This window comes from Leptopilina heterotoma, unplaced genomic scaffold, assembly GCF_015476425.1.
Source record: "Leptopilina heterotoma isolate Lh14 unplaced genomic scaffold, ASM1547642v1 Lhet_64, whole genome shotgun sequence".
NCBI lineage: Eukaryota > Metazoa > Arthropoda > Insecta > Hymenoptera > Figitidae > Leptopilina > Leptopilina heterotoma.
In genome coordinates, this window is record NW_025111150.1 from 270,487 (window position 1) to 296,445 (window position 25,959).

At 23.9% G+C, this 25,959-nt stretch overlaps 2 protein-coding genes across 5 annotated transcripts; one reads left to right on the forward strand and one right to left on the reverse strand.

Annotated features, from left to right (window-relative positions):
• Positions 1 to 4,296: 4,296 nt before the first annotated feature.
• Positions 4,297 to 15,429, reverse strand: LOC122509914 (integrin beta-PS-like). Its single transcript, XM_043624240.1, has 16 exons — positions 15,197 to 15,429; positions 14,906 to 15,101; positions 14,409 to 14,637; positions 14,157 to 14,259; positions 13,720 to 13,890; positions 13,498 to 13,596; positions 13,012 to 13,176; positions 10,835 to 10,993; positions 9,626 to 9,757; positions 9,233 to 9,526; positions 8,435 to 8,653; positions 5,785 to 5,901; positions 5,490 to 5,679; positions 5,155 to 5,294; positions 4,942 to 5,045; positions 4,297 to 4,850 (listed from the first exon to the last, which is right to left on the reverse strand). Exons 1-15 carry the CDS (start codon positions 15,335 to 15,337, stop codon positions 4,956 to 4,958), a joined length of 2,445 nt encoding a protein of 814 aa, XP_043480175.1. The 5' UTR covers positions 15,338 to 15,429; the 3' UTR covers positions 4,297 to 4,850; positions 4,942 to 4,955.
• Positions 15,430 to 16,878: 1,449 nt separating this feature from the next.
• On the forward strand, positions 16,879 to 25,035 carry LOC122509923. 4 transcript variants are annotated; one of them, XM_043624249.1, is made up of 3 exons: positions 16,879 to 16,977; positions 23,181 to 23,266; positions 24,454 to 25,035. In XM_043624249.1, the coding sequence occupies exons 2-3, from the start codon at positions 23,216 to 23,218 to the stop codon at positions 24,607 to 24,609; spliced, it is 207 nt and encodes a 68-aa protein (XP_043480184.1). In that variant the 5' UTR covers positions 16,879 to 16,977; positions 23,181 to 23,215; the 3' UTR covers positions 24,610 to 25,035. The 4 variants fall into 4 exon arrangements, with proteins under 4 accessions (XP_043480184.1, XP_043480186.1, XP_043480187.1 ...); XM_043624251.1 differs by having other exon boundaries at positions 16,927 to 17,034; XM_043624252.1 differs by lacking the exon at positions 16,879 to 16,977 and adding an exon at positions 19,462 to 19,574.
• The last annotated feature ends 924 nt before the right edge of the window (positions 25,036 to 25,959 follow it).

The following is a 25,959-nucleotide window of genomic DNA, read 5'->3' on the forward strand; positions in this document are numbered from 1 at the left end:
TTTGTTGAAAAAAAATCCGTCTGACGATAACTGTACTTTTTCTACTTAAAACAGGTATTTACTTTTTTTGGTTATTTTACTTTCAATTTTAACTAAATTTAGGTATATTTATAATATGAACATAATCAATACTTTATTAATTAAGTAATTTATTAAGACTACAAAAATTAATTATTTTCAAGTGAAAAAGGTAAATTTATAGTCAGACATTTTTTCTGCTCTATTCTAAAAGTTTATTCGTCTGATAATAAGTGTCCTTTTCTACTGAATATTTTTTTGATAAAAAAGGAAAAAACAATCTTTAAAAAGAAAATCTACACTAAAAATAAAAAATTGTCTGACGATAACTGCACTTTTTCTACTTAAAGTCAACTTGAACTAGCGAATAACATTGACCTCGGAAAAACGTCTTTTTCCACTTATTATGAGTAGAAATATTGATTATTTGACTAAAATCCTGCTGATTTCTAATAACAAACGATTGTCTGACAATGACTACTTTTACTACTTAAAAAAATTATTAACAAAATATTCAGTATTAAAATTTTGTCAGACTTATATAGTTTTTCTACTTGAAAGAAAAAATTTGTCTCACAATAAGACAAGAATAAACTTTGATAAAAATATTTTCCTAGGAAAAATGTCTGACTATAAATTTACCTTTTTCACTTAAAAATAATTTTTACTATTAAAAAAAATTTGTTTCCTAAAATACCTTTTCTATTAAAGGAGAAGTAAATATTGCTTCTAGGTTAATTATTTCCGAAAATAATAATAATCTACAATAATGCTCTACATATTCACAAAAATTATTTTGTCTGACAATACGCGTCCTTTTCCACTAAGAAGTAATTTTAATTATAAAGCAAGATTTAATTTAATTACTTATATTATTGATTTACAACTGTTTTTATAGAAAAACTGTTGTATTCACAAAAATTATTTGTCTGATAATAACTGTCCTTTTCTACTTAAAAGTAATTTTAATTATTAAGCAAAATTGAGTTCAATTATTTATAATATTTACAACTGTTTTTATTGAAAAACTATTGTATTCACAAAAATCACTTGTCTGTCAATAAGTGTCCTTTTCTACTTAAAAGTAATTTTCAAATATTAAGAAAAATTGAATTTAATTATTTATATTATTTACTTACAACTGTTTTTATAGAAAAACTGTTGTATTCACAAAAATTATTTGTCTGATAATAACTGTCCTTTTCTACTTAAAAGTAATTTTAATTATTAAGCAAAATTGAGTTCAATTATTTATAATATTTACAACTGTTTTTATTGAAAAACTGTTGTGTTCACAAAAATTACTTGTCTGACAATAAGTGTCCTTTTCTACTTAAAAGTAATTTTCAAATATTAAGCAAAATTGAATTTAATTATTTATATTATTTATTTACAACTGTTTTTATAGAAAAACTGTTGTGTTCACAAAAATTACTTGTCTGACAATAAGTGTCCTTTTCTACTTAAAAGTAATTTTCAAATATTAAGCAAAATTGAATTTAATTATTTATAATATTTACAACTGTTTTTATTGAAAAACTGTTGTGTTCACAAAAATTACTTGTCTGACAATAAGTGTCCTTTTCTACTTAAAATTAATTTTCAAATATTAAGCAAAATTGAATTTAATTATTTATATTATTTATTTACAACTGTTTTTATAGAAAAACTGTTGTGTTCACAAAAATTACTTGTCTGACAATAAGTGTCCTTTTCTACTTAAAAGTAATTTTCAAATATTAAGAAAAATTGAATTTAATTATTTATATTATTTATTTACAACTGTTTTTATAGAAAAACTGTTGTATTCACAAAAATTATTTGTCTGATAATAACTGTCCTTTTCTACTTAAAAGTAATTTTCAAATATTAAGCAAAATTGAATTTAATTATTTATATTATTTATTTACAACTGTTTTTATAGAAAAACTGCGTTGTATTTACAAAAATAAGCTGTCTGACAATAAGTATCCTTTTCTACTGGAAAGATATTTTAATTATTAGTAATAATAATTATTAGTAGTTATTCATTAAAATTTTAAATACATTTAAATTTGAAAAGAATAATTTTATTAATTATTTATTTATTGTTTAAATAAAAATGTACCAAAATGGTTTGGCTGACAATAAATTTTCCTTTTCCACTTAAATAAAATTTCAATTTTTCAAAAATGTTTAGTTGATAAAAACTATAATTTTCCTACAAAAAAAAAAGTTTTAATATAATAAAGATGAAGAGGCCTTTATCTACTGAAATATTTTGTCTGTCAGTGACTATTCTTTATCTACTTAAAAAATCATGTTTCCCTTGGCAAAACTAATTATATCCCCTTAAAATATTTTCTCTGTCAGCAATCGTTTTTCTCTTTTTAAAATTTAAATTTCAACTTTTAGTATGAAAACTTTATCTAAAGACATAATATTTGTCCGACCTAATCGTATGTTTGTTCTACTTAAAAATATAGATTTTAATCATTTTAAAACAAATTAAATTTTTTTAGAAATTTTTTTTAATATAATTAAAATCTTATTTTAAGTAGAACAAGCATACGATTAGGTCAGACAAAAATGATGTCTTCAGATAAAGTTTCCATACCAAAAGTATACTTGTTCTATACTTAAAAATAGATTTTAATGATATTAAAAAAAATTTTCACCAATTTAATTTGTTTTGAAATAATTAAAATCTATTTTTAAGTAGAGCAAGCATACAATTAAATCGGCCAAAAATATTCAGCTTTTAGATAAAAAATTCCATCTGAAATTTGTTTCTTTGGATTTCTAATAAATATTTTCTTAATGTTTACTGCTTTTATAATTTATTAATCTGGCCGTAAGTCTAATTTTGAATTTGTAGTAGAAAATTACTAATAAAATGACGAAAAGTTATCCACCAAATGATTTAGTAATATTTTCACTAGCAATTAGTGAAATTTTACTATTTGTTAGTAGAAATTTATACTAATTCAGGAAAGAGAGTGAAACTAACACCCACTTAATTTTTAAAGTTATATTTTTTTTTGTTCAAATCCAAAATAAAATTTTGAAAAATTAAGCAGTTTCAGCTTCATAATTCATAATTTAGAGGAAATGAGAATTAAATTGATATTATTTTTTGTATTTTAACGATATAGTTAATAAAACAACTTGCAAAAAAGAATTGTAAATTTGAAACAAGGGTTTTTCAAATCAGAGCGGATTTCAGGGATCGGAATAAAACAAATGAAGATTTAGTATCCGAAACCGGTTCTAAATTGGTACCCTCTTGTTTCAATTTGCAATTTTGTTTTTTTTTCGTGATATTTGCTATAAATTAATAAGCTGTAATAAAATTTCTGTTATACGTGTAATTTTTTTTACAATGTAATATTTTACAATGTAAAAATGTTTTTCTAAAATATGCTTACATGCTTTTTAGATATTTTTATACGTAATATGCTTTTTAGAATTAATAATATACAATTTTCGTTCTCTAACAGAATGTCTACGAGTTTCTTTAAATTTTTTGAAAATAATATTATTTTTAATAATTTTAATTAAAAATTTGGAAAATAATTTAATTTAACAAAGAATTTTTTTAATTTCTTAAAATAATCTTGTCTGTTCATAACTATAATTGAAAATTTGATTAATTCAATTTTATTACAATTTTGAGAATTTTTAAAGAATTTTAAAGATAATTGAATGTTTGTGAAGAATTTTATTACTTTTGAAAAAAATTGAATTATTTTTTAGAATTTTATGGAAATTTATGAGAATAATTAAATTCTTGTGTAGATTTTTTTTTTAAAAATAATATTCAAAAGAATTTAGTAAATCTGAAGAATTTTGATATTTATGCGGAAATAATTGAATTCTTTCGACGAATTTTAATGAAATTTTGAAAAATAATCACATTTTTCGAGGAATTTGATTAAAATTGTATTAAAAAGTAATTGAAATTCTGCAATGAGTTTTACTATTTATAAAAATAATTGAAGATATATTGCTAAGAAATTTTTTAAAAATAAAATTATAATTACGGTGACAAACTTCCCTTGATTATTTTTGAAAAATTTAAATAAAATTCTTTAAAAGAATTCAATTATTTTTAATAGAATGTAAAGAAATTTCAATTATTTCAAAAATTTCCAATTATTTGTTTATAAAAATGCAATTATCTTGAAACAATAGAATTGAAAAATTTCAAAAATCTTATTTTGCAGAATTTTCAAAAAAAAAACTTTGCAAAAATTCAATTTAAAAATTCAATTAAAAAATTTTAAGAAAAACTCTGAGTTGACGACTTTTGTACTAATTATTCGGATTTGAGTAATAAATAAGAGAGTAATAATTAACAGTCCCGTTTTTCAAAAATTATTCCCCTTTACTCTATACATTCTTCAACAAACAATAATCTCTTTTAAATTCGTTCAACGAATATTCCTTTTAATAACTATTGTTCAAGTATATAAACAGTAATTATTAAAAGACATTCGCTTTTATTATATTTCCTCTTTTTTCCCCCGATTATTCTTTGACCCTCAATTCTCATCGCTGAATTATTATATTGCTGGCGCAAAAGCAAAAGAATATTATACCGCTGTTCTGGCAGAGAGTACGAAGGTAAAAATTGATTACTTTGACGGCACTTCCCTTATACCTACTTGAAAACATTCCGAGAAGAGGAATAATGGTCAAAGTGTCGAAGCCTCGTCTTGAAAAAAACATCTTAATTAAGGAGTCGCAAGTCCGAAAATGAAACAAAAGAATCTCTTTTTTTTCTTGGAATATCATCGCGGTATATATTCTTCTTATTCACTCTTCGAGACATTTATGTTTTCTTTGAATAACTACAACAAAAGAAATATCTCAATATTTTTCTATGTACATTGTTAAAAAGAAAGAAGTTTGGTAATTTGGCAAAATAATGTTTATTTTTACATTTTTGAAAATTATTAATCGTCGGAATATGAATCCTTGTATAGACTACTGAATGTTGGATTGTCAAATGTTGTAGTCGCTTGCTTGTACAGCGGATTGTCTTGCTGAAAAAATTGGTCAAATTATTTTACTAATTAATAATTATTATTTTTTCTAAATTACTTAAATAATGAATCAAACAAATTTATATAAAATTAAATTTCTATTAAATACCTGACTCCATTTTTCTTGCGTTCGCTCGTTCTCGAATTTCGCGAATTCCCTCTTATCATGAATTTCTGTCAATACTTTCCAAACAACAAGAACTAGCAGTCCAAGAATTACGGTAGTTATAATAACTCCGATTGCAACTCCTATAAAAAATTTTTATCATAATTCTTTTTTCTTTTGTTAAACTCAAATTAAGTTGTCTATTTAAATTTGTTTTATTTATTCCATAATATATATTTATAGCTAATTATTATTATTTTTTTTTAAATTCAATATTTTTAATAAAAAATTGAAACTAAATTGAAAAAGTAATAAAATTTACAAAAGAAATTATTTACCCATTGCGTTTACTGGTTCAGGGCATTCTTTGCTTTTGCGGGCAGTGATTTCGTAAGCTTTTATATCATCCCCAGTGCTCTCTCGATGGGATTTGTATTTGAAGGCAAAAGTACAATCACCATCTCCAGGAACTTTGCAAATTTGCGATCCAGTTTCTTTCTCAGTGGCCTCGTCTTGCAGCTCTTTTACCTGGAAGAAAAAAAGAATTTATATAAATGTTTCTTTACCAAAATTATATTTATTTCTCAAAAAAAAAAAAAAATTCTTTTAATTTCTGATACATTTTTTTCTTACAACGGCAATATGGTGTGGACACGATTCACATCCATTTTCGGCAGCAAGTGGACCCGAATTATGCACAAAACATTCGACACAGTCCTTGAATTCTTCGCACAATTTCTCCGGACAGGTCTAAGAAGAATAAAAGTAAAAATTTATTATAAATAAAAAACAAAAAAAACAAAAACAAATCAAAATTGCAGGCTTCGTACTCATCTACTAAAACCTACTATATTTACTACTTTTTTTATGTTATGCTACTATTTGGGAACTTTTTTTTAGATTTCAGCCACTAAAAGCTACTATTTCTGTTTTTTTTTATTTTTTTTTAGAGAATTTCCACTACTTTAAATTCGCTAATAATAGAAATCAAAAAACTATTCTCAAAAATTATAATCAAATTCTTTAAAACGATTCAATTATTTTCAAAAAATATTCGAAATACTTTCACTAATAGTAACATTTTTCATAGAAATTCAATTTTTAAAAAAAATTTTTGATAAAATTCTAAGCAAGAATTTAATTACTTTCATAAATAATAAAACTCATCGAAGAATTTCAATTATCTTTAATACTATTTTAAATTATTTAATCGAAGAATTCAATTATTTTCACATATAAAGTTTTCACAAGAATTAAATTATTTAAAATAAAAATTTTCATAATATTTATTATATTTCGAAAAAATTAATTATTTAAATCAATGTTTATGAAATTCTTATGAAGAATTCAATTATTTTAAAAAATAACAAAAATTTTCGCAATAATTCAATTATTTTCATAAATAACAAAATTCTTTTCAGGAATTCAATTATTTTTGAAAATTTTAATCAAATTCTTAGCAACTATCCAATTATTTTTAAAAATATGAAAATTCATTGCAGAATTTCAATTATTTTTAATACAATTTTATAGGAATTGCTCAAAAAATATAATTATTCTTAAAAATTTAATTTCAATTCCTCGAAAGAACCAATAATTTAAAAAAAAAGGTTTTTTAAAATTCTTTGGAAGAATTCAATTCGGATCTTTACAAAAATATTAGAATTTTTTATAGAAATTCAATTATTTTCAAATATTTTAATAAAATTGTTCGAATAAAATAAATTAATTTAAATGCAATTTTAATTAAATTTTATTGCAAGAATTCAATTATCTCTTAGATTTTTATAAAATTCTTCCCAAGAATTCAATAATTTACATAAATAATTCTTCCCAAGAATTCAATTATTTTTAAAAAAATTTAATAACAATTTATTGCAAGAATTAAATTATTCTCTTAAATAATAAAATTCTTCACAGGATTTCAATTATTTAAAAAAATGTAATAAAAATTCTTTGCAAAATTCAATTATTTTGAAAAATAACGAAAATTTTCACAGAAATTCAATTCTTTTTAAACATTTTAATAAAATTTTTAGCAATAATTCAATTATTTTTATAAATATTAAAATTCTTCTCAGGAATTCAATTATTTTTGAAAATTTTACTAAAATTCTTAGCAACTATTCAATTATTTTCTTAAATAATAAAATTCATTGAAGGATTTCAATTATTTTTAATACAATTTTTCAGGAATTGATCAAAAAATGTAATTATTCTTAAAAATTTAATTTCAATTTTTTGAAAGAAGTAATAATTTAAAAAAATGTTTTTTTTAAATTCTTTGGAAGAATTCAATTATTTACAAAAATATTACAATTTTTCACAGGAATTCAATTATTTTCAAATATTTTAATAAAATTGTTCGAAAGAAATCAATTATATCAAATACATTTTTATTTAAATTTTTTTGAAATAATTCAATTGTTCTTTTAAAGTTTAATAAAATTATTTCCAAAAATTCAATTATTTACATAAATAATAGTCCGAAAGAATTCAATTATGTCGATAAATAACAAAATTATTCCCGACAATTCAATTATTTTGAGGCATTTTAATAAAATTCTTTGCAAAATTCAATTATTTTCATAAATAACAATATTCATTACAAGAATTCAATTATTTACAAAAATATTACAATTTTTCACAGGAATTCAATTATTTTCAAAAATTCTAATAAAATCGTTTGCAAGAATTCAATTATTGTCATAAAATTTACAAACAGAATTCAATTATTTAAAAATTCTTTGTAAATTCTTCGTAAGAATTCAATTTTTTTCATGAATAATAAAAATTTCTTAAGAATTCAATATTATTTAAATTAGAAATTGCATAAAATTAGTCGAAAAAAATCAATTATTTAAAAATGTTTATAAAATTCTTCGCAAGAATTCAATTATTTTTATAAATATTTGAATTCTTTCATGAATAATAAAATTCGTTGCAGGAATTGAATTTATTCGCAGGATAAGAAAGAAGTAAATATTTTTGATGAAAACTAGAAAAAAGGCAGAAAAATAAAAAATATGTATCGAATGAAATTTTTGTCAGTTTTGTGAAGTGTCTAAAACGTGTTTTTCTTTATCGTCGTTTCATTTTTCGAAAGCTACTTTTTTTAGTTTTAAAGCTACTTTTTGCTGCTTTTTTAAAATTAATTATCGAGTGCAAAGTTTGAACTTGTTGCGATGCAAATATTTTTTTTATTTGTTTTTTGTCTCAATTTGATATTCTTAAGAAAACTGCGAACAATATATTTAAATTTGAATTTGCAAAAAATACAAACCGGACAATCTTCGCAAAATTGGCCCGAGTAACGAATATTTCCCTTCTGATGACAATGACACTTTCCACAAACGCAATCACCATGACCACTGCAAATTTCGTTTGTTTCCTCCGTCGGCTTACACGTTCTATTAGTTTCCTTGCAATCGCAAGTATCACCAGTCCAACCTGGAAAGCAATTGCACGTGCCGCATTCACACTTACCTCGTCCACCGCAAACCTGATGAAGATGAATCTTGATATTAGAATAAAGCAAAAATTTCGCTTAAAAATTCTAGGTGTTAATACTTATTTTTCCCATGAGGCAAATTTACTACAGTTATTTTCCCATTTTCTTTTAAAATGAAGCAAAGGAAAACAAAAATCATACGCACAGCAATCTTCTCTCAACAAATATATATATAAATAATGTTTAGAAGGCGCAATTTCATATTTAAAATTAAAACCCTAATAAATCGAAAATAAATTGATGCTGTGTTTTCATTTCTATATAAGTATTTATATTTTTAATATATGTAAAATGAAAAAATAGATTAAATAATAAAGTGAATAAGAAAATAATTTAGAATTGCGCCACAGGTCATCTAATATTTAATTAGTTATTAAAAATAATGAATTTATAGAAGAATTTTAGTTAAAACAGTAAAAAAATTGAATTTTAGAGAAGTTAAAAATTATTGCAGAAATTTAACTATGTTCAAAAATTTTGAAAACTTCTAGTCAAAATTTCAATTATCTTTATAAATAATAAAATCCTTCTGCGAAATTCAATTATTAATTACTGCAATTGTCCTCTTACCAATTTTGCACTGTTTCGTTTACAGGAGAAATTATCACACTCGCAATATTTTCCATAGAAAAATTCCCTCGAATTAGCACGTTTTGCACAGTCACAAACTCCACACTTGCACGTTCCACGTCCACTGCAAATTTTCTCCTCTCCATTTGGACTGCAGTCATCTTTCACCGGCTCATTATCGTGCATATTTCCCTTACACTCGCAAAATTTACCATAAAATCCAGGATTACAGTAACAAGTGCCACAAATTAATGTGCCATTTCCTTTGCAACTTGAACTCTCCGGTATATTATTCTATTGACAATAGAAAATAATTTGTAATTCCTAATGAAGCAAAAAAAAAAAAAAAATCGAAGAATGAAATAAAATTCTTAGTCTTGAAAAACTTCATACCGAATGATCGTCTCTATCGCAGGGACAGTCACAAATTATTTGCAAGTCAATAGTGAGACTCTCGTCAAGACCCGTGGGTCGTATTTGAATATTTTGTTGCCATTCGTCTGGATTCTCGGGACAATTTAACGCCTGTTTGTTGGAAAAAATTTTTGTCAAATTAAATGACTATTTTCTCCCAATTGCCCTTAAATTAGGGGAGAGTCTCCAGTTGTGAGACGGGTTTCATTTTTGACCCGTAAATTGTAAACGGGTAAACGAAATTGATAATAAAATACACTGTTCGAAAGGTAACAGAAATACGCAACTTTTATTAAAAGAAAGTATAGTGTTTCGATGAACTCAAAAAATTTTACGATACATTTTCCGAGCACATCGCTTTTTTCAAAAAAAAAAAATGTCTCCAGTTGTGAGACACTCATTAAAAATTGCTAAAATTTAATAAGTTTGACACAAAAAGTTATGTTTAGTATAAATAATTAAATATATTAATAATATATATTATTATATACTAAATAATAATATTTATTCGCCAAAATATGTCTATCAAATAAACATCATTTAATAGCTTCAACAAGAGCATTAAAATTGATTTCTTCTGAATCAATTGACTTTTTTCCACTTGACATGCCCAAAAATACTAGAAAAAGAAATCAAAACAACATTTAAATAGTATGCCTGCAAAGTCGTATTTTTTATGCTGCCCAGATGGGTGTTGACACCGTCTCACAACTGGTGATATGCTGTGTCTCACACCCAGAAATTGGCGCTATTTTGAAAAAGGAAAATTAAATTATTTTCAACCGTAGATTGGAACAATGCAATATTGCATCACAAAATATAAGGAAAACACTAAAAGAAAATGCATTAAATTTACCTTTTCGAATTAATTAACTTGGAAAAAAAGTACTTTGTATTTATTGAAAAAACGCTTTTTAGTCGATTATCACACACAGTGTTGGTATTTAACAAAAACAGTTTATATATCCGCTTCGGCGTACACGAAAAAGTTGGCTCATATAAAAAGAAATGTTTTTATATAAACCAATCGGCTTTTTAATATTGCATGTTAAAAAAAATTGACTGTCTCACAACTGGAGGTGTCTCACAACTAGAGACTCTCCCCTATATATTAATATAATTTCGAAAAAAGGAGAATAATTTTTAATTAATTTAGTAATTAATTAATAAAATATTAAAGGTAGTCACCTTTAGAATTATTTCAAATTCGACGACATTACCGACACGAAGTCCCTCGCATACACGACTTTCCTTCAAGTCATCAGATTTTTCCAAACATCTCGAAAAGTACTTTATGTCAACTGCTTTTGTTGCATTGTCCGACATTGTCACAGAACTTACCAATTTCTATTTTTTACGAATAATATTAAACATTAATTTATATAAGTAAAATTAAAACTACAATTTTTATTATCAGGGTTACCATCAGGCTTTTCCTCATTTCAAATTCCCTGACTTTCTCTAAAATTATTTTTAATTCAATTCAAAAAGTACGAAAAGTTAAAGTTTTCAAAGATTTTAATTTGAAATCTTTTCAAAATTCAATTATTTATCAAAATTTACGCTATTAGCTTTCAACATTCAATCGTAATGTAAAATTTTAACTGAAATTAATTTTTAAATCAATATTTACTAAAAAAAAATCCACGAGAATTCAATTATTGAAATACAAAAATGAATAATTTATTGAATATTTGAATATTTTGTAAAATTGAACTCTCAGAAAGAATTTTCTCAACAAATTTTTAAATATTTTATTTCTCTTGACAAATCTTAATAAAATTTTTAAAAATAAGTTAATTTTTCGTAAATTTGATTAAAATTATAATTAAAATAATTGAATTTCTCCAAAGAATTTTTTAAGAGTTTTTGAAAATAATTGAAATTTTGCCAAGAAAGTTATTAAAATTTTTGAAAATAATTGAATTCCGGAGAAAAATATATAAAAGATTATTGAAATTTTGACGAGAATTTTTGTAAATTATTTTATTCTTGGGACGAATTTTATTAAAATGTCTTTTTAAATAATTGAATTCTTTTATGAAATTTTATTGAAATAGTAGACATTGAAAATCATTGAATTTTGACAAATTTTTGAAATTATTTAAATTTCTACGAAGAATTTTATTGAAATTATTTTGAAAAAAGATTGAATTACTACAAAGAATTTAATTAAAATTTTTGAAAATAATTTAATTTTTTCAAGAAATTTAATTGAAACTTTATAGAAAATAATACTTAAATTCTAACAAATAAATTGTAACAAAAGGTTTTTAAAATAATTGAATTTCTTTGATGAATTTTAATAAAATTTTTAACAATAATTTAATTTTTCGAGGAATTCCATTAAAATTGTATTAAAAATAATTGAAAGTCTGCGACGTGTTTTATTATTTATGGAAATAATTGAATTCCTATAAAAAATTTTATTATTTAAGAAAATAATTAAATGTTTGCGTAGAATTTTATTAAAAAATTTTTTAAATAATTGAATTCTTTTGGACAATTTTATTAAAGTAGTAGATTTATTAAAAATCATTGAATTGAGGAAAGTTTTTTAAAATAATTGAAATTTCGCCATAAATTTTATTAAAATTGTTGAAAATAATTGAATTTCTAAGAAGAATTGCTTTAAAATTCAATTTCTTTTAGTGTTTTTAATTTAAATTCTTCTGTAAATCCATTATTTTTAATAATCAATTAAAAATATATATTAAAAAATTTAAATAATTTCAGAAGAATTGGAATAATTAAAATTTCTCAAAAATCTACGTTCCTTAAGACGATTTCCAATTAAATTCATTGAAAATTGAAATTTTACAAAATTTCAAATTAAAATCTTTTGAAATTCATTTGTACTTAGGATTAAGATTTAGGACTTAAGATTAAGACTTAGGATTGACTTCAATTAATTTTTAGATAATTATGTAAGATTAGATTTCAAGAATAAACTTCAGAAAATAACAATTTTCCAGTATTTTGATAAAAATTCCCAGACTTTCCCAGGTTGTTTCAAGGTTTATAAAATTCCCTGACATTTCCAGGTTTTCCAGGTTGCGTGACAACCCTGATTATAGTTTTCTATGTAATAAACAGCAATGAATGTGACGTTTTTAAATTTATTTATTTTATTTATTTAATGAGATCAAGCTCCTTTTAATTGTAAAAAATTTGTAAGGAATAAAATGGCGGTTTAATTTCCCCACTTGAGAACGTCAAGGTCGCCGCTAGGTGTCAGTCTGGTTTTGCCAACTGAACTGCCATCTAACGGTGACCTTGGCGTTCGCAGGTGGAGAGTGTAGCATCTCCATATTGTATCCAAGATATTCTATAATTAAAACAATTAAACAATAAAACAAACTTACCTCATATTCATTACTAATTAATGCAACAACATTTGTTGAATCATTTTCCAAAAGACCGATTGACGAACCAAAAATACTTTTCGACAGAAGATAATAAGTAATATTTTCATCAGGTGGCACTGCAAATATGATGTTTATGTTATTTTCTTGTGCCACTTTATTTATCTGAAAATGCCACATAGAATTATTATTTATATTAAATTTCTCTTTATTCAAAAATTGTTCAAATTTCGTAAAGAAAGGAATTCAATTTCTAAGTAGAAAAACCTCGATGTGGTCAGACATTTTTTTTTACTAAATGTACACCCATAAAAAAGATATATTTGACTTAAAGTACACAATAGTATGACAACAAGTAAATAGTAAACAATTCGAGCATAAATTCCATAAATAAATTAATTTAATAAATTATGATTAAATTTCGAAAATAACTAACATCTTTCTTGAAGATCTAAAAGTAAAAATTGAAAAGTAGCAGCCTCTCACCTGCGCAATTGATGGATAATCTTGAAGCAACGAATAAGTGTAATATCCATCTTCGTCCAAGTGACAAAGCCCATCATTTGGTTCTACGATGCCTGCAAGCTGATAAATTACAGTGAATATTTTCACCGTATTTAAAACTATGAATTATCTGTTAAAGTGTATCATTACATTACAATATTTATGCGCTTATAACTATGAATAATAAGTTGAAAATTCTATTACTTTGCCATCGCCAGCAATATGATATTTATCATCTGTGGAAAAAACCATAAGATGTCGGGCTTTAGGCCTCCAACCAATGTCCTTCGTGCAGACCATTGCTTGCAGCATTGCATCTAATCCGCCCTCGGGTGCGTCCATATTTCCCGATATCGACGCCTGCTTCACGCGTGTCTTTTAATAATTAAACAAAAAAAAGTCATTCAATTAATCAGTTAACTGAACAATTAACTAATTTATCAAATCAGTCACTTAGGGGTGGTGCACAAACCTCGTCACGTTATTTTGGATCTTCGTGACATTTTTTACCACGCAGACTAAAATTGTTTTTATACATGGGACCAATTTACATACTCTTTACATGGACAAAATATAAAAAATCAAATTTTTCATTATTTATAGAGATGTTATCAAAAATAGTATAGAAAAAAGTCGAGTACCTTAAATAGTGATACATCCTCAGTTAAGAACAATTGATTTCGATATCCGTAAGGAACAGTACATGAATTTGAAACCGATATAAAATTGCATGGAATGACTAATCTAAACAAAATATTTTCTAGATTACCAAATTTATAGATTAATTTAATTAAACTGATTGCTGAAGATTATTATTTATAATTAAATTAAATTTCATTAAATTTAATGTTTACTATAATTTAATAGTATTTCTAAATTTAAATTAACTTTACCTTTCGGGTTGAGTGTTTGTCATCGGCAAGGCAACTTTATCCACGAAACTTCCAAAGCCAAGACGAAAATTTGACGTCAATTTTCTCATCGCATCTGCCAATTGAAATCCGAGTTCGGAGAGTTGATCCCTTTTATTTTCCATTGAGGCTGATAGGTCCATTAGATAATAGAGATCAACCGGATAGTCTTGCGCTAAACTGTATTTTAAGGTTACACGTTTCTCTTCTCCTAAAATGTTTACAAACAAAATTTTCCTCTCTGATTATTATAAAGCTGTTATTATTTTAGAACTAGACGTATCAAAATTCAATTGCTGCATTCAAATTTATATTATAAATAATTATAAATTATTTAACTATTATTTTATAATTATTTTTCAATTTTACCATTATTTTACTAATATTTTATTATTAATTTTGTTAATATTTTGCAATATTTTGAAAAAAATATTGTTTTGTTTCGAGAAAAAATAAAATTGTCAATATCCGAACGTAACCTGTTCTAAGACGAACACGAATTTTTTGCGGTTGTACTTGAACTGGTTCACTTCCTTTATTTGACAAAAGCGGACGATCTTCAATAATTTTCAATTTCGAATAATCATCCACCACCTCTGACTTCTTTGCGCACCATAATTCGCCTTCTTTTTTGTATCTCTCTCTAGTCACACATCGAACTATCGGTTGGATTGTCTAAAAAAAACAGAATTTCAAAACTAAACATTAATAATAAGTAGGTTAAATATTATTTGCAATAATTATCAATTAATTAGAAAATTTTAAATTACCGTTAGAGAACACCAAACACAATTTGTTGTACGTAAACAACTCGTACAATTTTGTTGTGCCGCACAAAAACTGTCATCACTGGTTTCACCACAAAATACAATGACTAAATTTATAAAAATAATGAAGAACTGTATTATCATAGTTTTATTTTCGGTAAATTTTTATTTTTATGAGGCAAAAAAAATGTTAAATTGTTCTTGTGAGACTGAAATGATACTGAGACATCCCGAGGAAGTGAGTGTGCGATAAGACGATATATTATTCATCGACCGCTTTGTTTTCGTTTTCAATTTATAATTGTATCATTCATTCATTTCACGCTTTTTTCTATTTCACAAACTTGTATAGTATTTTTATTAATAGTTAGAAAAAATTTTTTTAACCGTTTTTAATTAACGATGCAGAAAATGTTTTATTTAAAATAACCATTTCATCATTACGATCATTACCTATTATTTTTCTATAGAAAACAAGATTTAATTTTTATAACTGCAATATTTTTAAATTTAAATTGCGTATAGAATCAGTAAAATTTTCTTTTGTCATAACCTAAAAGTAAATTTAACTGCTTATAATTAATCCTAAATAATAAATAAATGTCTTCCTTGAATATCCATTTGAAGTATACGAAAATGTGACAAATTCGTCATCGCAGGTTTTGTAGAAAAAAATCTATAGTTCAAAGGAACTAGTTTTCCAATAGACTGAGCCGAGTTCAAGGCACTTCTTCCGGGCCGAAATGAGGATTAATTAGGCACGCGAAAAAACAACTCTCTCGAGACTGTATTTACTTTTCTGAAGAGTTTCTCATTATTACATGGCGTAAAATATATTGTTTTGTATTCTCCTCGACACCAACTCAGGCCACAAATGCAATCACCTCGACCACGGCATATCTTCAAGTTCTCACCTGGAGGTATGCAGGTGCCTGGTGTGGTTTTCTTAGCAATCGCGCAAAGTCTGACTATATACCCTATTCTGACCAGCAATTCCATCTTTTGCACACGCAATTTTCTCGTTCAGAACACATTTTAAACGACAAGTTTAGGCGCCAATGAAGAAAGCGTGTAAATAATAAGCTGCTTTTGCTGCGAGTAAGTATAAAACATATTTCTCGATTTGTGCGCGTTTATTCTTCCTCCTTTGCACTATTATAATACAGCAAGAGTTTTGCTTTATTATAATAAAGAGAAGGACTTCTTGACAGACGTCTCGAGGAGGAGGAGGAGGAAATAATTCCAAGATGTGTATAATGTGTTAATCTCCTATACTCTGGTGTGGAAACATACTGAATTTTAACCACGTGAATATTATACAGAAATAAACAAGTTTTCCGGAATAATTCTTTTCGAACATAATATTTATAGTTTTTTAATTATTTTTTTAGGTAAGTAAACAAACATTCGAGTAGTAGAATAGTACAGAAAAATTTAAAGTCCAAAAAAGTGGTCGGTGGCGCCATCTAGATACGGTCCGGAGAAGTACCAATCTACTGCCCTACAGACACTTCAGTGTTCTACCTTACCGACTTATTTTTCTACAAAAATACGATTCGTGACAAAACCAATTTAAATTTAAATTTTCATGTCAATAAAAGTGAGATTCATTTTCAAGTATTAATTAGAGAGAAAAATTGAAATTATGATCAAGAAAGTCTCGTTCTTATCAACATAACCTCACTTCCGTTTTAATTAACTCAATTAGGGGGCGCTGACTCCGTCCTTCTTCGCGATTCTTCCTTCACGAAAACGTGTTGTTCACGTTAGGAAAGAAGAGATAGGTACGAGGCATTGAGCCATTTATTTTTTACCATTTATCAATATATTTTTGGTAAAAGGTTAGTGTTAACAAGTTGTTCACATAATTTTTGCATTTTCCGTAAACTATTTCCTGTGCTTTTGGGCAAATAATAGAAAATTGCTCCAACTTACGTAACTGAACCGGTCCGCCCTTGAAAATTTATATATTTTTAATACCATCCCCTAAGAGAAAGAAAATTATTTTTATCAACAAAAAAAGGGGAATTCCCCCTTGTGTGTGAAAGTATGTGAAAAGTGTTGCTTTGCAAGTAAATTAAAATATAAATTTTTTTTTCTATTTTTGAGGTTAAAAAAATGGTGAGTTTATTTGTTTTTCCCTCTCAATATTAATGTGTGCCAAGGTTGTTAATTTAAAATAGTTCAATGATAAGTGTGAGAAATGTTAAGATTTAAGTGTTAATTCTTTATCTACTTTTATTTATCATATGTGCATATACGTAAATCTGACGTTTCCATGACAACTTTTTTTTGCTTGTCAATTTTGTGAATTTTTAACTCCAAATTTTGAAAATTGACCATTTTGGAGCAATGTTTTTTTGACGGAATGTCAATCTATTGAAATAGAATGATTACCATTGAAAGTAATTTAAATTAATGTACAAGAAAAAAATCGTTTCTTTAAATTGTGTGCAAAATTGTATCAGAACATGGAACTTTCGAGAATCGTATTACTGTAGAGGAGAAAATTAAGTAAATACCCATGGAATAATTTTTTACTTTCAGTGTAAGAATTTTAAAAATTTCATTTTTTGTATTTAGATTATAAAAATCTTTGAATATTGTTTAATTTTGTAAGAATGTAAATTCATTGTAAACTATTAATATATCAGTGTAGAGATTTGCACTTTGCTCGTCAATAATTAATAGATAGTGAAGAATTTTGCTACGAGCTAATGAACTCTAGAAGCGTATATACTTTTGCACTATTCGCCAAATATTATGAATCATTGAGGCGCCATTCCGGAGATATTTTATATTTATATTAAATTGCACGAGGCGCATTTTATTCGTAGTAAATATGCTATTTATATTCTTTATAATTTAAATTTCGCCAAGTAAACAAATCCGAATCGAAACCTGTTTGTTTATTTTGCGCTTAGTGAATTATTTTCAAATCTGTTAACAAAATAAGGACAAAGATTAATAAATAATATATTTATTTTATTATATTTCTTATTTTACTTTATTATTTAATTTATTATATTATTTACTTCACTTTAATATTTATTTTATTTTATTATTTAATGTTGAGATAATTTTTTGTAGAAAGCCATATAATTTAAATAATAAAGATCTTAAACTTTTTTATTATTTAGTTTACTTTCTTATTTATTTTATTTTTTGTTTTTTAAAGAAATAAATAAAATTTAAAAAAAATGTATTAGTATAAAATTTATTAATAAGAGAATTTAAACGAATACGTCGACAATTTTCAGATACATTTCTTATTATATTATTATCATGAAAATTAATTGATTGCTCCATTTAATAATCGGAATAATTGCAATTATTAAAAATTTTCAAGGAATTTATTAAACGACAATTTATCTAATCTGAACTTTCATTCATTTTATTGTCTCAACCTAAAAGTTGTTTTTAAGTTAAAATTTTTGCTTGCATTTATCATTTACACTATGTACCGTGTTTCTATAAATAAAATGACAATCTAAATGTCAAACAATTTTCTTATGTGACTTATGTCATAGAATTCATTGAAAAAATTTCGATTTTAGACGCAATAATAGTGACGAAAAAAATTGTTCACTTAGTTAGCAATTTAAATTGTTTATTAATAGTCTACTTTTCATATTTTCTTATTCGATAATTTTTTTGTTTTTTCAATAAGATTTTACATTATTTCCATGTTCGTAAAATTTTGAACGTTCAAATAAATGACTATTTTGTTTAAATATTAATTAAATTAATTTTCTTTTATTAAAATTTAATTATACTTATATGAATCTTTAATTATAATTATATGAAACTTTAATTATATTTAAATAAATGAAAAAGAAATATTAAAAAATATTTTTTGTTTAAAAAATTATTTTGTATATTTATAGAAAATAATTCATAACTAATTGAATATTTAATTTACGTTATTTTTCATTTCAGTATAACAAATTTGGAAAATATCAAAGCAAAAGAAAATTTTTCATTCATTTGAACGTAAAAAAGTTAAGGAAAAATTTTTGAGCATTTTTAAAATTTTTAAATAAACTGTGGTTTATAAAAGCAAATGATTCTAGAATTGAAAATTAATTGCTAGACTCTGTATACTCGTGAAAGCATAACAATGCCTTTGTCTTAATTTGTGATATATAATTTTGTACTTTGTACATGGAGACATTTAATTTTAAAGACATCACAATCTATTCCTATGGCACATGCGCTTTCCCCAGGAACATTTACGTCGATAAGTAATCTTCTGCAACCTTTAATGCATGCGATTTTATTCATATGCACTTTGGATTAATTTCCCAGTTGAAATTTGTTACAAATGTGATAACAAGTTTTTTTTCTCGCTTAAAACTTTGATGTAAACACAGTGAATCTGGTAAAATTAATTTCTCATTATTTATGGTGTAGAAAAAAATGTAACATTTTACCGAAGCTTTTCCAAAATGTTTCGCATTTTGATATATTTTCTATGTTGGATAAAATTTTGGAATTTTCTGAATTATAGGTTCTGAAGGTTCAAATGAACGAAATTTATTTATTTCTTCTTTAGATTGAATATTTATTACAATTTTGAGTCCCTAGCAAAAAAAATTAATTTTTAAAGTTTCTAGATGTAGAATTTTAAATTTCAATTATTATTCCCTGCGGAAATTAATAAAAAATATTTTTAGTAACAAATATTTCGTTTATTTGAACGTTCAAAACTTGTGGATCGTGAAAAAATTTCTTCAGTCTAGGGTTTTAATTACAAGAAATTTTCTAAAATTAAAAAAATGAGTCATTTTACTTTTTATCTTTACGTATAATTTTTAATTTTTTTTTTAAATTAATGTAAGTGTGAAAAAAATGAAACAATTTAATGTTATTTATTTAAATTTAAAATGTTAGATTTATTTAACAATTTACATATTGTTGCTATTTTTATTATTTTTACTTTTTTAAAGCTAATTTGTTTATTCTATTTATTTTTATTTGTTATTTTTATTTGTTATTTTTATTTGTTAATTTTATTTTTTAATTTTATTTCTTAATTTCCTATACGAAAATTTATTTTCAAACAATAGATCCGTAAGTTAACAATCACCAGCGTATCAAGACAAGAATTTTTTTTTTGAAAGAAATATTTTAAAATACTACTGATATAAAAAATTCTAATCTTATTATTTTTTTCTCACTAATTGAAAAGAAAACAACGAAGGGGATTTTTATCCTAACTTTTTAATGTAAAGTTCACAACTTACACCTATCGGATAATTTTTTTCTGATATTTTCCTCTCAGTAAAGTAAATGCGTAAACGTTCAATTAAAAAATTCACTTCGTGCGTCATTAGATTTGCAAACTTCGGTGCGCATCTGAATGATCTCTGGAATTTAAAAAACCCTTTATGATTCATTTAATTATCTTTTTTATAAACCGGAAAAATTCATTAGCAGTCGAAAAAATTAATCGTAATTGTTTCAACTGATAACGTCAAAATTTAAAGATTAAAATTTTTTGTTTATTTTTTTGATATTTAAATTATTTTATTATTATTTTTCATTGCTGAAATTCACAACGTTTATAGTCAACGTTTTAGAAGTAAAAATATTTTTCTATTTAAATTTTTTTATATATTTTTGTATAAAAAATGTTTTGATTAAGAGGAAAAATATTTTTCTATTTAAATTTTTAGACATTTTCGTATAAAAAATGTTTTGATTCAGGAGGAAAAATATTTTTCTATTTAAATTTTTAGACATTTTCGTATAAAAAATGTTTTGATTCAGAAGAAGAAATATTTTTCTATTTAAATTTTTATACATTTTTGGATATAAAATGTTTTGATTTAGGAGAAAAAATATTTTTCTATTTAAATTTTAATACATTTTTGTGTAAAAAATGTTTTGATTCAAAAGAAAAAATATCTTTCTATTTAAATTTTTAGACATTTTCGTATAAAAAATATTTTGATTCATAAGAAAAAATTTCTATTCAACTTTTTTAAATTTTTGTTTAAAAAATAATTGTCGATCAATAATTTGAATAGGAAAGATTTGTAAACAAAAAATTCTATTGTTCTCGTCATGAAAAATATTTTTTTCACGTTGCCCAAGTTCACAACGTTTATAATCAACAATTTCAGAAGAAAAATATTTTTCTAAGAAAATTTTTATAAATTTTTGTATAGAAAATATTACGTTTAGTTTTCTTGTCACTAATTTACAAAAGAAATATTTGTGAACAATTAATTTTATTAATTTTTTTTTTCTTTTAATCGTTGATAATAAACGTGAACTTCACCGATTTTTTCTTTCAATCATTGATCATAAATGTTCAGAATTTTACAAAAAAAAAAAAAATGGAAGTAAAAATTGAAACTAAAATAAAAATAAACTGCAAGAGTAAAAAGTGGGGAAGAAAAATTTTTATGTATTCAAAATTTTGACGGAAATAGAAAATCGAAAATTGCTGCTACAAAGTTCATTCAATTCAAAACGTATTTGTTTATTACTAGAATGATTGTGTAAAACTTTTTCCTACCCCACTCGGTGGCAAATAGCCAAAGAACACTGAATTAGCTTGACCCTGCAGCGAAGCGCCTCTAAAGTTTAGTGTATAAGAATATCTCGTGTGAGGATAACAAACTCATCCAATTCCGGTAATGTTAATTTTAAAAATTTTTGTTTTTTTTCTAAAAATTAAAAATATAAACGAGGAGATAAGAGACTTTTATTAAAATTTAGAAAATTCGAAATATTTTTGAATTTTTTCGAAATTTTTTTTCCTTGTTTACAAATTTGTAATTATTAAAAGTTAAAACAAATTTTTTTTTGGGGTATGTTATGAAAAATATGAAAAAGGGAAAGTGTAATTTCAACATTTGCAGAAAGAAGTATTTAATTTAAATTGCAAATATATTCTTTGACATTATGTAAACGAGAATCATATGATTTCATTTCAAGTTTCATATTTTTACGCAATATTTAATAATTACCAAAAAAAAAAAAATGTAATTATTATTACGGAAAATGCAAAAAAACCTTTAAATATAATTCAAAATTTCTGAACGTTCAAAAGAAGGAAACATTTTTTTCGCTGTAAAATATTTTTAAAAATTACAGATTGTATTAAAAATAAAACATTTAATAAACTATTATGTAACTTTATGCATTAATTTTTAATAATTGTTTTCTATTGGAAAATTATCTTTTTTATAAATTAATTTTTAATAATTAACTGAATAATAATGAATTAAATTAATTAACTAAATATTAATTACTTAAATTAAAATATTAATTACCTAAATTAAATTTGAATTTGAGGAGGAAATAAATAAGATTCGTTCATTTGCACGTTCCGAACTTTTGGGACATTTAGTTCTTTCAAATTTCAAATTATATTTGATTTTATAGTTTTGTTTTATTATAAATTATAAATATTAATTATATTATAAATTATTTATATTGTTAATTAATTGCTTTTAGAATTTAAATTAATTCAAATCAATTATTCAAAACTACAAAAAACTCTAAATATTTTGCTCTTACAATTTTCAAATTTATTCCAATTTTGATGAATTTAAATTAATTCAAATATTGAAGCACAGAAAATGCAAAAGACTTTAAATATTTAATTACATCAATTTTCAAATTTTTTCCTATATTTCTATACATTTATTAAATTTTTCTAATTAATAGAAATTTATTATTCTAATTGATAAAAAAATTATTGTTTTCTCTTTATTTATTAATTACTATATAGTTGATATTTATTAAGAAAGTAAAATTGCGTGTTTATCTTTTAAAAACAGTAAAGTTTTTGACAACACCAACGTCACTTATTTATCTGATTATTTCCAATTATTCAGTCGCAGAAAACTTGTTTGCTTTTTTCGATTATTAATACCAATTTTACTCCCGAGACTATAGAACAAAACTACAATCTCATCTTATTTTTTATTCATTGTTCTAATTTATTTATTGTCTTTTTTTTTGTTTTTAGGGTGCAACCTGGCGTCGTAGAGCTTAGGTGCCGACATGCATCTAACGCAACCGTTTCTTTATTCTCTTAAACTGACATTAAGTCAGGTATGTATTTCAAAAAGTGGACTTTTTTCTAAAAAAGTTTTTTATTATTTTTTCTATTTTCCTTCTTATTTTCTTTTTCTTTTTTATATTTTACTTTTTATTCTATTTTAATTGTTTCTATTTTCTTTTTATATTTTCTATTTTATTTTTTACTCTATTATAATTTTTTCTATTTTCTTTTTATATTTTCTATTCTATTTTTTATGTATTTTAATTTTTTCTATTTGCTTTTTATATTTTCTATTTTAGTTTTTACTCTATTTTAATTTTTTCTATTTTCCTTTTTCTATTTTCTTTTCATTTCTATTTTCCTTTTATTTTATTTTTTTCTATTATATTTTTTATTTTGTTTTTATTTTTTTATTTTCTCAAATTTCTGAATAAAACTTTGTATAAAATGTACGACAGTGAATTTTACGTTTATGTTCAACAATTGAAGGAAAGAATATTTTTCAAGTCGAAAACAATAAAATTTGTTTACAAATTTTTCGTTTAAAAATTATTGATCAAGAAACCCGAAAAAAAGTCTCCAAACAAAATGTGGAAAAATATTTTTTCTTCTAAATCATTGACCTTAACTTTGAGAACTTCGCCCAAGTTGAAATATTTTTTTTAGAAAGAATCACATTGGAGAAGTTCACAACGTTTATAATCAACGATTTTAAAAAAACTGTTTTTTATTCAATATTTTGTCTCAAAAATTGTTTACAAAGTAAAAAATTCGTTAACAACAATTTAATAGAGACAAATTTGTTTTCGAATAATATTATTGTTTTCTGAATAAAAAATCTTTTTTTCTTCCAATCGTTAATGATAAACGTGAACTTCATCCACGTAAAATATCTTTTTTCATGTTCCTAAAGTTCTGAATGTTCAAATGAACGAAATTTATTTATTTCTTCTTCAAATTAAAATTTTAATACGTATTTTGTGTCATGTATCGAAAAAATCAATTATTATGTTTCTAAATGTTAAATTAATTTTTTAAATTTGTATTAAAATCAATAATTTATAAAAATATTTCGTTCATTTGAACGTTCAAAAATTTGTAAATCAGCTTTTTTCGTAAAAAATAATTCAAAATTATAAATTGCAAAAAAATATTATTCTACTGAACAATTATTACCTAAATAAAATAAATATAAATAAAAAAATAAAAATTTACCGTAATTAAAAAAATTTTTCAGAACGCAGCGTCTACAATCTATCGTAAATCGTGGATGGATCGTGGAAGTGTTGCATCTGCTTTCATTTTGGCTACAGCAGGTCTGTCATTAAGCATGTTTTCATTGAAGCAAATGCAATCAACACAACAGCTCCGACATCTTCGACGATATGAATGACCCGAGGATTTTTGCAGGACGTTTTCGAAAGAAACAATTAATCATTTCCGAAAACAAACGTCAGTGTCCTGAAAAAAAAGAGAAAATTAAAAAGTAAACGTGTGAAGATCGAAGGGGAATCGACAAAGTTAAAAGAAAAGAAGAAACAAATAAGCAAAAAGAAAAAAGTGTTAGATTATTATTAATTATTATTTACATTAATTTGCGCAAATTTTACTGCCACCGTGTATAGAATCACACTAATCACATTTATTTTATTTTATGTATAAAATAATTAGCAATTAGCCGTAATGCACAAGGTGTGTAATACAGCAAACTTCAGTTATATCGAATTTAGCACGTGGTTTAGACCGTTAATAAAATGTAAATTAGGCAAATTATGTAGACTGATTTAATTTAGAATCATTAAACAAAAAAAAAAATTGATGATTGATCGATTTAATGCTGTAAAAAAATTGAAATTTGTTACCTCTGCATGTTATCACGATGAATCGAAATATATTTGACAATGTATTCATATGAAATTTAAAGAAAAAAAATTTTTATCCAGTATTAAAATGAATATTGCTACAAAAAAAAATGTTTTTTCAAATATTTATCTATTCTCATCCATTTCTATAAAGTATCAATATTTTTTCAATAATTTCAATGATTCCCTGTAAATGATCATCGGATTTTACAGTTAATAATTAATATCATAAAAAAAATAGGAAATGTAGTTGATTTGTTGTATATTCAAAAAGCCAAAAAGAAGTGCTGAAAATTTTAGAGAAAAAAAATGTATAAATTACAATTTTTTAACATATAATAATTCTAATAAAAACAATTTTTTTGGACTTAACATATACATTTATTTATAACTATTATACAGTCTCACACGCATGAATTTTTTTTTTACGTCTTGACTCTTCTTTCATGCTATCTAATCTTTCGTACTCTCATTCCTTTTCTCGCTTATACTGTCCCATAATTATAATATTCTGAATTACACCGCGATCGGCGGGCTGCTCGATTCATATTTTTTTTTTGTTGAATATTTTACTTATTTTGTTGGTGGTAAATTGAAAAAATTTAAAGAAGGCGACATTATTAAAAATTATTTTCAAAAAATTATTAGTATACAGCTTCTTTGTGAGGAAGCGAAAAAAATATTAAAAACCATTATAAAACTATCAAAAATCATTAAAAATTTATAAAAATCATTATTAATAATTTACTTTCGAAAATTCATTTTCAAAAAAAAATTTTACATTGATATTTTTAACTATATCAAGAAAATATTTTAAATATTCCATAAAATTATTTTTATACGAATTTTTTTAAGAGGAATTCAATGGTCAGAAAATATTT